The sequence below is a fragment of the Talpa occidentalis genome, unplaced genomic scaffold, assembly GCF_014898055.3.
Source record: "Talpa occidentalis isolate TD23 unplaced genomic scaffold, MPIMG_talOcc4v2.1 talOcc4.17, whole genome shotgun sequence".
Lineage (NCBI taxonomy): Eukaryota > Metazoa > Chordata > Mammalia > Eulipotyphla > Talpidae > Talpa > Talpa occidentalis.
In genome coordinates this window covers 235,129-251,243 of record NW_023601754.1, presented here as the reverse complement: position 1 = coordinate 251,243, position 16,115 = coordinate 235,129, and the positions used below count along the sequence as shown (strand labels likewise).

The 16,115-nt window shown below is 72.4% G+C and overlaps 2 protein-coding genes across 2 annotated transcripts; both read left to right on the top strand.

The window, feature by feature from the left end:
* The first annotated feature begins 759 nt into the window (after positions 1 to 759).
* Positions 760 to 2,211, top strand: RPL13 (ribosomal protein L13). The gene is made up of 6 exons (XM_037518082.2): positions 760 to 814; positions 992 to 1,112; positions 1,185 to 1,326; positions 1,498 to 1,671; positions 1,812 to 1,868; positions 2,011 to 2,211. Exons 2-6 carry the CDS (start codon positions 1,009 to 1,011, stop codon positions 2,167 to 2,169), a joined length of 636 nt encoding a protein of 211 aa, XP_037373979.1. The 5' UTR covers positions 760 to 814; positions 992 to 1,008; the 3' UTR covers positions 2,170 to 2,211.
* A 1,419-nt stretch (positions 2,212 to 3,630) lies between these two features.
* On the top strand, positions 3,631 to 10,924 carry CPNE7 (copine 7). The gene is given in 22 exon segments (XM_037518043.1): positions 3,631 to 3,710; positions 4,079 to 4,326; positions 5,267 to 5,418; positions 5,982 to 6,056; positions 6,146 to 6,197; positions 6,200 to 6,219; positions 6,338 to 6,425; positions 6,754 to 6,854; positions 6,934 to 7,031; positions 7,189 to 7,276; positions 7,504 to 7,543; positions 7,546 to 7,562; positions 8,057 to 8,090; positions 8,093 to 8,189; positions 8,387 to 8,441; positions 8,738 to 8,789; positions 8,852 to 8,890; positions 8,893 to 8,925; positions 8,928 to 8,980; positions 9,097 to 9,264; positions 9,907 to 10,132; positions 10,674 to 10,924. Coding segments are annotated over 22 exon segments (2,067 nt in total).
* The last annotated feature ends 5,191 nt before the right edge of the window (positions 10,925 to 16,115 follow it).

The following is a 16,115-nucleotide window of genomic DNA, read 5'->3' as shown; positions in this document are numbered from 1 at the left end:
AAAGTGAGCTCGCGCCAAGGCCATGGCCGTTTCCTTAGCGACCTGTTGGGTGACCGACCTTTGTCTAAGTGGTGGGGATTCAAGCCTCACAGGTAGAGCGCTAGCAGGTTTGGGGAAGGGGCTTGGTCGGCCAGCAGCTGCGCAGCGACGGGGGCCTGGCCGCTACGTGAGCACAGGCCTGTTCAGAGCCGGGTGGGGCCTCCCCAGGCTCAGGGCGCTTCCCGAGGCCGTTCTCCGCCTTCTTCCAGGCTGCCTGCATGGTCGTGCCCTTGGGATTCCTCCGAGCCCCCCGGTTTCCTAAAGCTGCGTGTCTCGGCCCAGCGCTGTCACCGGCCGGGCGCTCGGCGCGGGACACGGGCCTCCCCAGTCTCGCTTTGTGGCGTGACGTCCTGCAGCGCGGGCGTCCCTGCAGGAAGCCGGGGCGGGGGGCGGGGGGCGCGAGCGGCCGCCGGGGACTGTCCCCGGGCCGGCGTCCCCGCGCGGAAGGCGGCTGGTGGCTGCGCGGCCCGGCTCACGGCCGCCACCGAGGCCGGGCGCGCACGTCCCCGCGGGGGAACAAAGCCCGCGAAGGGGGCGACGCCCCGGCGGCCCTGCCCGGACGCGCGCCCCCGCTGGGAACGGCACGGGCGCCGCCATGGGCGCCGCCATGTCTGCGCCGGGCCGCGAGGGCGGCCGGGAGTGTGCGCGTCACTTCCGCCCGGTCCGGCTGTGATTGGCCGGGACGCCCTGACGCTTGGGATTGGTCGGGCTCGCCACGACCCCAGCGTGCCTTGCGGCGCCAGTTCCTTTGCGCCGGCCGTTCTCCCCCGGAGAGGTGAGCCTGCTCGCGCCGGGCGCCATGGGCTCCATCCGCCGCCATCCGCCGCTTCGGCGCCGGCCCGCGCCCCCTGCGCGGCGCGGAGGCGTCCCGGGCCCGCGGCGCGGCCTCCTCTCGGCCGCGAGCGGCGCGCCCCGCCGGGCCCGGCCCTGACTGTCCGCCCCTCGCCCGCAGGCCCGTAGGCCGCAGCCATGGCGCCCAGCCGGAACGGCATGATCCTGAAGCCCCACTTCCACAAGGACTGGCAGCGCCGCGTGGCCACGTGGTTCAACCAGCCGGCGCGCAAGATCCGCAGGTGAGCGGCGGGCGCGGGCGGGCGCGGGCGGGCGGGCGGCGCGGCCCGCGGAGCTGACCCCCCTCCCCGCAGGCGCAAGGCCCGGCAGGCCAAGGCGCGCCGCATCGCCCCGCGCCCCGCGTCCGGCCCGATCCGGCCCATCGTGCGCTGCCCCACCGTGCGCTACCACACCAAGGTGCGCGCCGGCCGCGGCTTCAGCCTGGAGGAGCTGCGGGTGAGTGTCCCCCCCCGCCGCGCGCCCGCCCCCCCGCCGCGGCCGCGTGATGACCGTCTCCGGAATCGCTGCCCGCCGTGATGACAGCCTCGAACCCTCGGCTGACGGCCGCGCGCGCGCCCCGGGGCGCGGGCGCGGGCGCGCGCGCCGCCTGACCCGGCCCGTCCGCAGGTGGCCGGCATCCACAAGAAGGTGGCGCGGACCATCGGCATCTCCGTGGACCCCCGCCGGCGGAACAAGTCCACCGAGTCCCTGCAGGCCAACGTGCAGCGGCTCAAGGAGTACCGCTCCAAGCTGATCCTCTTCCCCCGGAAGCCCGCGGCGCCCAAGAAGGGGGACAGCTCTGTGCGTGCCGCGGCCGCCCGGGGGCGGGGTGACGGGGTTTCCTAGGGGGCGGCGGCTCTGCACACACCCGGTGGGCACGCAGGGCCGCCTGGGGCTTCGGGGTGAGCGGAGCCCCCTGACCCCTTCTCTTGGACACGCAGGCCGAAGAGCTGAAGTTGGCCACGCAGCTGACAGGACCCGTCATGCGCATCCGCAATGTAAGCCTGGGGGGAAGGGGTCTGCTGGGCCCCCTCCCCCCAAGGGACCTGTCTGTCCACCCCGCCGGCCCCCGTGCTGGGGCAGCTGGTCCTTGGCCTGGGGGCGGACAGGCATTGACCCCCGTGCCCCCCCCCCCCGCAGGTGTACAAGAAGGAGAAGGCCAGGCCCATCACAGACGAGGAGAAGAGCTTCAAGGCCTTCGCCAGCCTTCGCATGGCCCGCGCCAACGCGCGGCTCTTCGGCATCCGGGCGAAGAGGGCCAAGGAGGCTGCGGAGCAGGATGTAGAAAAGAAAAAATAAATTATAAAGTGTTGTCGGTTAACTGGAGCCGAGTGTGTCTGGAGCAGGGCTGTGGATGAGCACGTTGCTGGGGCGGGACTCGGTGCACTGGGGTGGGGGCTGCCGCTCTTCCATCACTGGCGGGCTGAGCCCCAGTCTTGGCCGTACCCCAACCAGGTCACTCAGGTCGTGTCCACCTCAGCTGACGGGAGGAAGGCGGTGTCCAGGCCAGGGGGGCGGGTGAGGAGTGGCTGGCCCGGCCCTGGCGTCACGCCGAGCTGCTGGGGGTGGTCAGAGTGCATGGCTGGTCTGGGTCCGGCCCCCACACGGCTCAGACCCAGGGTTTATTAGGGAACCTCAAATATTAGGAGTGGGGGAGGGAGTACAAGGTGGGCATGGCTGTGCCCCGGGCTTGGCCATGGGGCAGGAGGCTGCCGAGGGCAAGTCCTCGCCATGCCCCGCTGGCTCCAAGCACAGGTGTCTTCCCCGGCCTTGGGCAGCGCGGCCAGGCTGGTCCGGGGCTGTCAGCTGCTGAGCCTGGGTCCCGAGCGGGGCTGTGCAGGCCTGCCGGCAGGCGGCTCAACCCCTTGGGTGTGGATGCCCTCCCTGCTCTCAGGCCACCTGGGCCAGGCGGGTGGTGTCCGCCAGGCGGCAGCAGCGCCCCAGCCTCGTGGGTGGGGCCCTTGGGTTTCCTGTTCTTTATCCTTCCCAAGAGGTGGCGATGCTCAGCCAGGAGCTGGAAACAAACTTTCTCAATTGTTAACTTTGTTTAATTTTCTCAGGGTGTAGTTTTCCTGTTTTGATTGCTTTGGAATTACCAGTATTTTTCACTTGGGAGGGAAGATGGTCCTCGCGACTCTCGTGTCTCCACAAGTCTGACTGGAGTCGCTGTAACAGGAGTTAAAAGTCCTATTAAAGGTTTAGTTACGCACACAAGAGCTGGGGTGTAGGCCAGGTGTGGGAGGGCAGAGGATTCACTGGCGACCGTCGGGGACAGAGCAGGCGGATCTCCTGAAACTGCCGAGAGGACCGGTGGGGCGCCGTGTGGGTTGCTCCCTGGCCGGGGATCGAACTCGGTGCTGCGGAGGCTGCCGACAGCTTCGTGGGTTGCCTTAAGCCCTTGCGCCGCCAGGGAGGCCCTGCGCTTGTCCTTAGGTACAGAAGGAATGAAACCTTCCCGGAGAGGAGAGAAATGGAGGCCTTTGCCCGCCTCCTGCAGCTCTTTCACTTCAACCGGCTCCCGCTGGGCCCCTTCCGCAGGGGCGTCGCCCTGGTCACTTTTTAAGTCACTTTACTTTGGGGTTTGGGTTGGGGGGGTTGGCTTGATGTTGAGGAAGACCCCAAGCTTGGGCCTGCCGACTCGCGTCAGCCTCCACTGCTAGACTCGGGGTCATGGGTCAGTGGGCACCAGCTCCAAGCTCAGCCCCCCGCCCCCAGGTGCTGGGGGCTCCCTGCAGCCAGCGAGGAGGTGGGGCTGGCCCCATGGCCCAGGAGGCTTGTTTCTGTGAGGACCAGCACCAGCGTCTGGACACGTTTGTGCCAGGCACCCCGGCCCCCGGGAGGTGACCCCAGCAGCAGCCACAGCAGCTCCGCTTCGCAGCTGAGGCCTGTCCCCGAGGGGGTCTCCCTGCCTTCCAGGACCCTGCCCTGCCCGGCCCACAGCAGCCCTGCTCCCTGAGGGCTGGAGCAGGCCTCCGGGCGAGAGGGGGGAGCCCCCCCGTGGGGCCAGCCCAGCCTGCAGAAGGCCTTTCAGCGGGAAGAGTGCCCCGGCCGCCCCCAGGGGCTCAGCTCAGCCTCCGCTGCCCCTGCTTCCTCTGGAGGCCGAGGTCTGGGGCAGGAGGGGCGGCGGGAAGGTGTGAGGCCAGGCTCCCCGCACTGCAGTCCCAGGCCTCCCCGGGAAGCCTCTGCCCACACCTGGGGTGAACCCCAGAGGGGCTTCCGCGGGCGCCTGGGTCACCAGTGGGCGCCGATCCCTGCGGCGGTTCCCCGAGCCCCTTGGGTCCAGTTTCTCCGAGGCCCCCAGCCCGGCGCGGCACGTCACCCCCACTGGGGAGTTGGCCGACCAGCGCGCAGCATCCTCCGTGTCCGCGCGCCCAGAGCCGGCTGCCCCGCGCGTCCCCAGGCCCGGGGAGGGGGCCCCCCAAGGCCTGAGCCACGAGGGCCGTGCCCTGCGCCGAGGTGGGGGGCGAGGAGCGCCGTCCTCTGCTGGTGGGGCGGGGTGGCCGAGGGCCAGCAGCGGGGCCCTCCGAGCCCCGCGTTGTGCGGTGAAGGCCTCTCTGCGGGGGGCCGCGGGCCCGGGGCGGGCGGCGCCCCGTCACGAAGAGCAGCTCTGAGGGGGACGCTGTGTCCTGCCTCTGAATAGAACCAGCCAGCGAGGCCCGCCCCCCGAAACCCCACGCCCGCGCCTCTTCCCGAGCGGCCCCTCGAGCTGCCCTGAGGGGCCCAGCGCGGACACAGGCCCCTGGCACCCCAGCGGGGACTGAAGGGGTGTGGGCACCGGGAGGCGCTCGGCCGGGCAGGTGCTGGGCGGGGGCCGGGCCAGGGCGCGGGCTGCTGGGACCCCGCCCGGCCCGGCCTCAGCTGGGCTTCCGAGGTGCTCTGGCTGCTGGTGCCACCGCCGCCGTCCCGGGGCCGCCGGTGCAGGTGGGTGGGGGGCGAGGGGCGCCCGGGGTCTGGGCGGGCTCCGCAGGGGCAGGCGGCAGGGCGCGGGCCAAGGGCGGGGTCGGGGGCTGGACGGCCGCAGCGGCGGAGAGAGCGGGGGCCCCAGAGGCCGTGCGCCCCGCTGGGCTGGGGAGCCAGAGTGAAGCGCCTGAGCAGGTGGCCGGCGGGAGCGGGTGCTGCACCGCTGGGGCCTGGCCGGCCCCTCCGCCAGGGCCTCCTTCCCCGGGCAGAGGCGGGGTTGGGCATCGGGGTCTGGGCAGGGCTTAGAGGGAGGGCCGGGCTGGAGCACCCAGAGCCCAGGCGGGGCCTAGGTTTCCAGGAGCCCCCAGCGGAGGGGGCGCCGCTCCTTGGAGACCTTGGCGTGGGCTCTGAGCCCTGGCACCGGCCAATGCCCTGCTGCGGCTGGCTTGGCCCCGCTGCGCCCGGCGGTGCTCCCTGAAGACTGGCTCTGGCCAAGGGTCCGCTGCTCTGCCCCCGTCCTCACCCTGTGGCCATCACCCGGTCACGCCGCTCTTCCCCGCGGCCTCTGGGCGACAGGACAGCTGGTGCCCGGCACGACCGGCTGCACGTCGGGAGACAAAGGGCGGCCAGGTGGAGGCTGAAGCCGAGGTGGGCTTGGGGGTCCGTGGGAGCCTGTGCCCGCCTGCGCCCCACCCCCACCCGCGCCGCCCCTCCATGCCCTCCAGCCGGCCCCAGCCCTGCAGCCAGTGGGGCCCGGCGTGGGTGCCGTGAGATGTGGGGTTTCTGGGGCAGCTGCCAGTGACCTGGGTGGGGGTGCCTGCGCTGTGGGGCAGGGACAAGGCAGAGCCCCTGCCCCAGAGCCAGCTGCTGTCACCTGAGACCAGCTTCCTGGGGCTGAGAACCCAGCGGGGTCCATCTCAGGGTGAACAGCAGATTCGAGCACCGTTGTGGGGGGGCTGGGGGGACCCTGCTCCGAGCCCCATGAGGTCCAGAACGCATCCTGGGGCGATGTGGGAGTTAGCGCTCCCTCTGGGCGTGCTGGCGTCCCTGCCCCCCTTAACCACTGGCCGCTGGTAAGGACATGGGGGGCCTCCGCTCTGACCCCTCAGGCCGGCTCCCCGTGCCTCCACTGCCGCGAAGCCTGGGGGTGGGGAGGGGGCGCGGGCAGGTGGGCACAGGGCCTTGGAGCCGACCCTCCCTGACGCCTCCAGATCGTGGCCCAGAAGAAGACGACCCGCCCGCTGCTGCTCAAGCCCGGCCGGACAGCCGGCAAGTCCGCCATCGCGGTGAGGCCCGGCTCGCCCTTCCGGGGGCCGTCCTGGGGGCGAGGGGGGCGAGGGGGGCCGCGCGGAGCTGGGAGCCGCTTCCCTGCCAGGTGACAGCCGAGGATCTCTCTGGGAACGCCGGCTCCGTGGCGCTCTCCTTCCGGCCCGGCAGCTGGACGACAAGGTGGGGGTGCCGGGCCGGGGCTCCTGGGCCCCGGAGGAGGAGGGGGAGGAGCTGCTGGCTGGGCCGGCAGAGGCTCTGGGGTCCCCGCCCGCCTGGCCCAGCGCCCCTGCCCCCCCAGGACCTCTTCAGCAAGTCGGACCCTTTCCTGGAGCTGTTCCGGGTCAACCCCGACGGCAGCGAGCAGCCGGTGTCCAGGACGGAGGTGCGTCCGCGGGAGACCCCCGCCCGGGCCCAGGAGGAGCGGACCCCAGCATCGGAGCGGGCGGGGCTGCCGGGCCGCAGCCCCGGCCACCACCTCACTTTCCACCAGGGCGCGAGCAGGCCCGGCTGCAGTGGGATTCCGGCTTCCAGGGCCCAGGGCCCTCCGCCCTCAGGCCCCCACCTTCTCAGGGCCCCCTCTCGGCCCCTCCCTGGGGCCCCCCACGCTGTCCCTAGAATTCCAAGCTGTGGTTTCGGCTGCAGCAGCAGGGAGCTAACTTTTGGGGCAACTTGGCGTGAATGAGAAAGGATGGATCTAAGGGAACAGCCGTCCAGGCGCCCCACGGGCGGTGAAGAACAACCTCAACCTGGCGAGGGAGCCCTTCAGGGTGTCCCTGAGCAACCTGAGCATCTGCGAGGAGAGGCGCCTCCTGAAGGCGTGGCCCCCAGCAGGCCAGCGGGGGTGGGGGGGTCCCCTGGGCCCCAGGGGCAGGGCTCGGGGTTGTGCACCCCCAGGGCCTGGTCTGGGACCACGACTCCCGCGGGAAGCACGACCTCATCGGGGAGTTCTCCGCCACCCTCCAGGAGAGGCAGGAGGCCTCCGGGCCGCACCAGGTGAGCCCGGGCTGGCCGCCCGGCCCCGGGCAGTGTCCGCGGAGGGGGTGGAGCGGGGCGCGCCTCCAGGCCAGTGGCTGGGGGTCACACGCGGGGGCATCGGGCCGTCTCTCCTGGGGGCAGGGGGACGAGGCGTCTCTGCCCGTCCGCCCCTCGGGCCCTGTGGGACTGCGCCAGCGCCAGGTACGAGCAGAAGCAGCGCAATTACAAGAACTCCGGGGTGGTCACCCTGGCTGAGCTAAAGGTGAGACACGGGCACCCCAGCCCCCCCCGACCCCCCAATTACCCACCACACCCGCTCCTGCCCCATGATACCCCCAGACCAGAGCACCCCCCACGGGCGTGGATGGCCTCCCCGGGGGCCCCGCTGTTGTAGGGGCTGCCCAAGGGGAGGGGGAGGCAGAAGGGAGGGGTTCCTGGGGCCCTGCCTCAGTTTCCTGGGCGGGTCGTGCTGATGCCGCTGCCCGGAAGCGCCACAGCGTCTCCTCCTTCCTGGACGACATCATGGGCGGCCGCAGATCCACTGCACGGTGAGTGAGCCCTGCCCCCCACATCCACTGCAGGGTGAGCCCCCAGGGGGCCGAGGCAGGTGTGGGGCTCTGCAGGGCCTGGGGCTCCTGGGGCGGCGAGGCTGGTGGGTGCCTTGTGGGGGTGCTGCCCCCCAGGCCCAGGAGCTGCTGGTCACCCGGGCCGCGTGCGCCGGGTCAGTCCTCGGCAGACACGGTGACAGGAAAACCGTCCGGGCAGAGGCCAGTGGTGACCTTTGTGGAGACCCGCGGGGGCCGCAGGTCTGCAGCCATGGGGCCGGGCCGGGCCGCCTGCCGGCTTCCGCGGAGCTGCCACCTGCGCCGGGGTCACTGGGGGGCCAGAGCCGCTCTTCACCCACATCCGAGCAGAGGCAGGCCCCGGGGGCCTCACCAGGCTCCCTGCTCAGCGGCTCCCAGCCTCGGTTTCCCTCCCCTGTCCAGCGGGGCAGGCGCCCGGCAGCCCGGCGGAAGAGGGGCGGCTCGCGTGTGGCCTGCAGGTGGCCATCGACTTCACGGCTTCCAGCGGGGACCCCGGAACAGCTGCTCGCTGCACTCCAGCAACCCCTTCCGGCCCAACGAGCACCTGCGGGCGCTGGTGGCCGAGGGCGAGATCTGCCGGACTACGGGGTTGTGCACCCCAGGTCCTGCCCCAGGCGGCGGTGCCCTCAGGCCGTCTCCCAGGCACCCCCGTGGGTGGCAGGGCTGGGGCTTGGGGGCAAAGGTCAAGCTGGCCAGGGGTCCTCCCTCGGGCGGAGGGGGTGTGGAGCCTGGTGGTGACCCCAGGGGCGGGTCCCGGGAGCCCGCGCGTGATGGAGCGTCTCTTCCAGCGACAAGAGGTTCTCTGCCTTGGGGTTTGGAGCTCAAATTCCTCCCAAGTATGAGGTAGGAGGGCCTGGGGGCTGGACGCTGGGGCCAGGCCAGGCCCCCTGGCTGCCGCCTCTCCCTGGTGGGCACCCCGGGACGGATCTGTGACCCATTGGGGCCTGCTGAGCGCTGCAAGGACTGGAGGCCAGCTTCGGGGTGCTGCTGTTCCCTGCTCCACAGGAAAGGGGGTGTAGGAGGGGAGACGCATCAGCCCAGGAGGCCCAGCCCAGCGGTGGGCCCCTGACTTGGTGCCCCCCACTCCCTAAAGGTGAAGGGGCTGGGGGAGCCCCACGGACAGGTCCCTGTGCCCCCAGGTGTCCCACGACTTCGCCATCAATTTCAACCCTGAGGACGATGAGTGTGAGGGTGGGGACAGGCGCGGGCTGGGGCAGGGGCGCCCGGGCCGGGCTCACCCGCTGCCCCCACAGGGATCCGGGGAGCGGTGGAGGCCCACCAGGCCCGCCTGCCCCCGTCCAGCTCTACGGCCCCAGCAGCGTGGCCCCGTCATCTCCAAGGTGGCCTGCACGGCAGGGCTGAGGAGCACCGGGGAGGCCTCTGTAGGTGCCTGGGGCAGGGCTGCCGGGAGGTAGGGGTGCGGGTGGGGCCTGGGGGAAGGAGGGGCGCTGCCCGGCTCCCCCCGTGGCCGGTTCCGTCCTGACGCCTGTGCCCCCAGGGCCGCACCTGCTTCGTGTTCCCGCCTCGCTCTGAGAGGCGCTGGCAGAGGACTCCACCTGGGAACAGCGGCGCCCACCCCACGCCGGGGCCGGGCGGCTCCCCACCCGCGCCCCAGCCTCTCCCGGCCGGCTCTGGGTGGGGCTGGGCCGCCGCGCTGTGCAGCCGGGTGTGGGGCTGGGTCTGCCCGCCCGGGACCCGCGTGGGCCCGGGTGTGCCGAGGCTGCTGCTGCGGGCCGCTGCCGGCTGGGGGTCGGACAGGCAGGGGGGGCGGCTGGCATGGCCCCCGGGGCGCCGCCTCGGCCCGCGCCTGGGGGCAGGGAGCCCCGCGGGGCGCGCTGGTGCCTGGAGGGGCGCGGCCGGGTGTCCTGCTCCCCGGACGAGGGTCCTTCCCGCCGCCGGCCGCGGGGTTAGAGCAGGCGAGGCTGCGCGGCGCCCGCGGGGCCGGGGTGGACGCCTGGGCCGGGACCTGCCCGCCGCGCCGCCCCCGGCCGGCCGTCCTGCCACTGTCCGAGCCGGGGGCGCGGGGGCGCGGGGGCGCGGGGGCGCGGGGGCGCTCTCGGGCGGGGCGAGCGGGCGCTCCGGGACGGGCCGTCTCTCGCCGCAGCCGCGGGCGCCAGCGCGGCCCCCGCCGCGGCTCCCCGGCCCGCCGACCCCCGGCGCCCCGCGTGCCCCTCCGCGGGCCCCGAGGCCAGACCGCCGCGCGGGGCGGCGCGGGGCGGCGCGGGGCGGGGCGGCGCGGGGCGGCGCGGGGCGGCGCGGGGCGGGGCGGCGCGGGGCGGGGCGGGGGTCCGAGGCCGGGTCTCCGCAGCGGCGCCGCGCCCGGCTGGTCCTCCGGGCCGCGTGGCCGCCGCCATGGCCGGCGCGCGGGGGCCGTCGTGGCGCGCCCCGCCTGCCCTTGCCCGTCACCATCGTGGGGGCGGGCGGCGCCGGCTTCACCGACGTGCAGGTCCTGGACGGCGACGCCGGGGTCCTGCGCGCCCCCCGGGGCGCTGCGCGACATCGTGGGGTTCGAGCCCTTGCGCGAGCTCCAGCAGGTGCGCGGCCGGCGGGGCGGGGCGGGGCCGGCGGGGCGGGGCCGGCGGGAGGGCGGGGCCGGCGGGGCGGGGCGTCCCTCGGCGGGGGCGGGGCTGGCAGGAGGGGCGGGGCCGGGTGGGGGGGCGGAGCGTCCCTCGGCCGGGGCGGGGCTGGCGGGGCGGGGCGTCCCTCGGAGGGGCGGGGCCGGTGGAAGGGGAGGGGCGGGGCTAGCGGGGCGTCCCTCGGCGGGGGCGGGGCCGGCGGGAGGGGCGGGGCCGACGGGAGGGGCGGGGCGTCCCTCGGCGGGGGCGGACCTGGCGGGGCGGGGCGGGGCGTCCCTTGGCGGGGGCGGGGCCGGAGGCAGGGGCGGGGTGGGCGGGGGCGGAGCGTCCCTCGGCGGGGGCGGGGCTAGCGGGCGGGGCGGGGCGGGGCTCGGGGCCTGGGCCTCCCCTGGGCCCCGTCCGCCCCTTGGCGGTGGCCTCTGCGCCGCTGAGCCGGGCGGGGCCGCGGGGGGGCGGGTTGTGCTGGGGCGGCGGCAGGAGTGACCCCCGGTGCCCGCAGGCGTCCCCGCCGCGCTGGCCGAGGGGTGCTGGCCGCGGTGCCCGCAGTGGTGGGGTTCTGCAGCCGCCAGGGGTGCCCCCGCCGAGCTGGGCGCCCCGGCCCGGAGGCCCGCCCAGCCTCCGCCCGAGAGCCGGCGGGCCGGGCCAGCCTTCCGTCCCGCTCCGCGCCTGGGCGGCCCCCAAGCCCCGGCCCAGGCGCGCTCGCCCCCACCCGGCTGCTGGAGCCAGCGCCGAGGGCTGGACGGGAGCTGACCGCGGGGTGCCCGGCCCCTGCCAGGCTGTGCGGAGAAGGGTCCCGAGTCAGCAGGCGGCCGCAGCTCAGCTGAGTGGACCCCGCCTAGGTGGAGGGGTGCCTCTGTCCTTCGTGGGAGGGGTCCCAGCTGCTGCCAGCACCCCGGCGCCCAGATCCCCACCCCTGCAGCCTGACCCCTCCGTGTGCTCGCTGGCCACGCGCGTCCTCCCGCTGCAGGCCACGTGTGCTCGTGCTGGGGCGTGTGGGTAATAAAGCTTCTTGCCGCCCGTCTGTGCCTTCACTGCGCTTCCAGCCCGGGCGCGGGACTGCACCCACCTCCGGTCTGCAGGGGACAGGGCGTCCTCCAGACAGATGCTCCCAGGGCCCCCCACGCTGAAGAGCCACCTGCGCGGGGAGTGCCTGTCCCTGGGCACCACCAGGCTGCGACGGCCCCCTGCCTGCCATGCCTCCCCCCCCTCCTGCCGTCCCAAACAGAATCTGCACCATCAGCTCCAGGGGGAGGGGCAGCCAGGTGGGGCGGGTGTCACCTTTGTGAGGGTCTGCAGGAGCTGCCCGTGAGGCAGGGCGCCAGCGTCCCCCAGGCTGAGGCTGTGCTTCCTACTGAGACTCCTCCTGAGCTGTCTTGTCCGGGATGAACAAAGCCTCTCACCGTTGTCCAGCCCATTCACCCCTGGCCTGTCTCCATCCATCACCCACCACCGTCCACCATCCTTCCATGCACCACCCACCCTCCACGCACCGTCCATCCATCCACCACCGTCCATCCATCCACCACCGTCCATCCATCCACCACCATCCATCCATCCATCCGTCCACATGTGTGCTTTTGTGAAGCACCATCCATCCATCCATCCGCTCTGGGGCCTATTTTTAGCTCGATTCATCTCCTGTTAGGCAGGGATGACAGGCATTTGCCATGGTAACCTGGCTACAGCTGAATCCTGGAAGGGCCAGTGCTGTCTTATTGGAGAAGGACAGTATCAGAGACGCAGTCCTGTGCACACCTGAGAGGTGGCAGGGTCACAGATGGGGGGTTGTCCCAAGGCGGGAGGACAGGACTGTGGCCTTGGAGTCAGTAGCCTGGGTCTGAGAAGCCAAGCTGTTGGTCAGCAGAGCCCCACGGGGCCACCCAGCAGAATGCCAGGAGGGCCTGTGTGCCGGGTGCAGGCGTGGCCCGTGAAGGTGTCCCTCCCCTTCCTGGAGCTGTTGTGTCCATGTGTGTGGCTGCGCGTGCACACATGTGTCCCTGCACACCCATGTCTGTGTGCCTCTGTACGTGTGAATGTGTGCATCTCGGTGTTGGCGCACATGTGCCTGTGTGTGGGGTTTGGGGTGCCTTCAGCAGCAGGAGACGCTGGCCCCCATCTTGGGGGGGGGCGGTTCCTCCGGTCAACTGCCCGTTTCTGACATAGCAACTGGCTGATGCCAGGAGCTTTAGTCCCTGGAGCCACCAGTTTCTGCTCGAGTCCAGTTTGATTTTCTTTTTTTTTAAATTTATTTATTTTTATACAAGAGCTGGGGTACAGGTCAGAGGCACGGGAGGGTGAGAGGATTCACCAGAGACAGAGTGGGGAGCAGAACAGGCAGACTGACGAAACACACTGCTGAGGGGAGCAGCAGGCGAGACAGGAGAGGTCTGCCACGCCTTGTGGGAATCTCCCTGGCCGGCCGGGAATCAAACCCACACTGCAGAGGCTGCAGACAGCTCCACAGCGCTGTGCTCAACTCACTGTGCCACCAGGGAGGCCCCAGTTTGATTTTCTTTCTCGGCCGAGTCCCGGCGCCCACCCTGTGTCAGGAGGACACGGACTCTCCCCAGCGCAGCCCAGGGGCACCCGAGAGAGGGACAAGCGCACCCGTGTCCACTCCACCCTGTCTTCCTCTGGCCCCATCCTTCGTGACCCAGAGGCACGGGGCTCCGTCCCGAGCCAGGTGGACGCAGGACACGGTCGTCAATCAGAGGCCTCGCCGGGCCCTGGCTGCTGCGGTTGGCTCAGGCCCGGAGCAGGGGGACCGCAGGACCGCCCAGGCGGAGCCCGCCCCGTGGTCCGGGAGCTGATGGCCCCAACCGCCTCTCTACCAGGCGTCTTCCCTCAAGGACGTTGGCTCTGGGGTCCCGACAGGCTCCGGGGCCACCCTGGCGGGTGCGGTGCTGGGCCCCAGGCCGAGGAGCGAAGACAGCCCAGGACCCGGCGCGATGCCGGCCGCCTCCCTGCTCACACCGCCCAGCGGGGAGCTGCCCAGCCCGCTGGCCTGCAGCGCCCCGAGCAGGGCCCGGCAGTGGGGGAGCGGGTCTGCGGGCAGCGCTGTGGAGCGCCGGCGCCCCCCACTGCAGTTCAGTCGCTGCAGCCCCGACGAGGCCTCTGCCCGCCCCAGCCTTCCCGGCGGTGGGCGCTCCCGCTCCTGGGCCCGCGGGGCCCGCCTGGTGCCTCCAAAGCTGGTTCATGAAATGGCTGCACGGCTGCTGGCTCCGGGGCCGCCGCCTGGGGCCCACCGGTCGCTGCAGCCTGGTGGTGGGGACCCCAGCCCCTGCGCGGACGCGCGCCCGGGCAGAGCGATGGGCTCGGGTGACCGAGGCCAGGTGGGCGAGGGGGCGCAGCTCTGCCAGCCCGCCTGGCTTTGCGCTCCCGCGCCTGTTGCGAACGCGCGACCGTCCGGTGCCCATGGCCGCCCCAGCGCCAGGCAGGGCTCAGAAGCCGGGGCCACGGCCGGCCCTGGGCGCACAGCGTGGCCAGGCCTCCCCTCGCCTGCAGGGGTGGGCGGCGGTGACTGAGTGCGGCTGATTGGTGCAGAGGCTGTGGCGGGGCTGCCAGCGGTGGGGGGGGGGGTGTGGGGGTGGGGGCGGCTGCAGGCCCTGCCCGTGCAGTGGCCGTCCCATCCTGCGCGGAGGGCGTTCACGGCCTGCGCCCAGCGTGGCCCCCACAGCCCTGGACCCAGTAGTGAGGGCGCCCCCAGGGGGGGTCCTGCTGAGAAGGACAGGCAGGGCAGGAGGCACCCCAAGGGGCTGGGAGGGCGCCCCCCGCCCCCGGCCGTGCACATGCGTGTGCCTGCGGCGCCCGACCCCATGGGAGCAGCCGGCGCGTGCACCCTCTGCTGCGCTCCGTGCTCCGTTCTCCCCGGCGCGGGCGCACGGTCTCCCCTGGGGTGAGCCACAGGTAGGACCCAGCGCCTGGGTGAGCCAGGGCGTCACTCCCCTTGCAGGGGTGGAGTGGGCACCTCTGGGCGGGTGCGGGGGAGCCCTCCCGGCTGTCTCCTAGCAGGCCCCCCTCTCCTGGAGGACCGGGCGGGCCCGGGAGGGGAGGGGAGGCCGGCAGCGCTGGGGGCTGGGGCGGCCAGGTGGGTATGTCCTGGCCTGACCCGTGGCGGTGAGCGCCTGCCCCAGAGGCCTGAGGCTGCTCTCCAGGGCAGGGGCTCGCTTGGGGACCCCCAAGCAGGTCAGGCGTGCCCTGGGGCCAGATGCAGAGGCAGCTCCTCCCAACCTGGTCTGGACAGGAGCTCACCTGTCTGGCCACCGGGGCTACGGCAGGTTCCCCACGAGGGTCCCTTCTCAGGGGCGAGGAGACCAGGCAGGAGCTGCTGCCGGCCAGACGGGCTCGGGCTCTGGGGGCGGGGCAGGGTCCTGCTGAGATGCAGGTGGGTGTCTGCTGAAGGGCCAACACCGTCCCGTGACCCCCTGCTGGACCCAGGTGTCCAGGGCAGGTGGGCCAGGGGCGGTGGCACAGCCCCAGGCATGGAGGGGGCTTTCCTGTCCTCTCCTGGCTCCTGTCCCAGCCGACCAGCAGTGGCCATGTGGCCGCGGGAGGCCGTGCCACCGTGTCCCGGGCTCACCCTGCGTGCTGGCATTTCCGACGGCACTTTCCAGCTTCCTTCCCGCAGGCTCCCAGCGGCGTCCGTCGCAGCTGTGGGTGTGTCTGGGCCGGGCTCCTCAAGGAGTAGCCCCAGGCCCGTCTCCACTGGCAGCACAGGGAGACCTGGGGGCCGGGGTGCCCGCCTAGGGTTCCCCAGCGAGGGGGCCAGGCCCAGCAGATGCCCCCGACACTCAGGGGATTAAGGGAGGACACTGCACTGGAGAACGTGGGAAGCAAGGAAGACTTCCTGGAGGTGGTGGCATGTACTTGGGGCTGGAGGATGACGCGTTACCCTGACGGGCAGGGAGGCCTCCCCTTGGCTGGATTGGGGTGCTCGTGGGGACTGCCTGGGTCACTGTGGCAGGCTCCCTCCTAGTGAAGGCGTCAGCCTCCTGCAGGCCCCGTGGGCAGCATCCAGGCCCCCCAGCCTGGACTCCCGCACCCTCAGAGCGGGCTGCCCTGCCTTAGGACATCTCTGGCCAGCCTGCCCGACCTTGGCACTGCCGGAGGCCGCAGGAAGCTCCTGTCGCCCCCGTGCCTGCAGACAGAAGCCTGAGTCCGGGGCCTGTCCCCGTCTCCCCGCGTCCTTCCTGGGCCTGGGCCACGCTCAGCCGAAGCTGATGTCCTACGGCGCTCTCGCCTTCACCCGCTGTCTGCCAGCAGCTGCTTCCTGCTTTTGTCAATCCCCACTTCCTGCTGGGCGCATGCCCCCCCGGCCCTCACCCTCCCTAAACACCAGCCCTGCAGCCTGGCAGAGCTCCCTCTGCGCGTCCCCTCCTGGCCACAGCGATGGCCGCCATCTGCCTGGCAGCTCCCGGGCCCTTCTCAGGGGGTCTCGGCAGCTGGGGGGACACACCGTCTGCTCCTGGACTGGCCCTGCACCGGCGTTGCCCCAGGTGCCCTTAGAGGCCGGCCCTCTGCGGGGTCCTGCGGGGCGGGGTGGAGGGCAGCAGGGAAGGGGCCGCAACCCCGCACAGGGTGTTGGGGCAACAGGAAGAGCTTTTGGAGAGAAAAGACCGACCCTGGAGTCTGACCGCCCTGTCCTGGGACTGGGGAACACGATACCAGAGCAGAGGGGGTGCACCTGGCCCGGCTCCGGGGAGATGCTGGGCCCCGCTCTGGGCTCCTGGAAAGGCGCCCTCGCCCCTAAGACTAGATGACTTGGACGTCAACACCTGCTTTAGAACGAAAAGAATTTTCTTCCAGATGGCTGTGCCCTTGCTTTAGTCGATCGATACTCTGGGCCCTGGCTGCTCGGGCTCAGACTTTGGAGTAAATAAGGCGCTGCCTCCTCTGGGAGTGCTGCCTGCTCCCCTGACGAATCCTGCCCGAGCAAACTGAC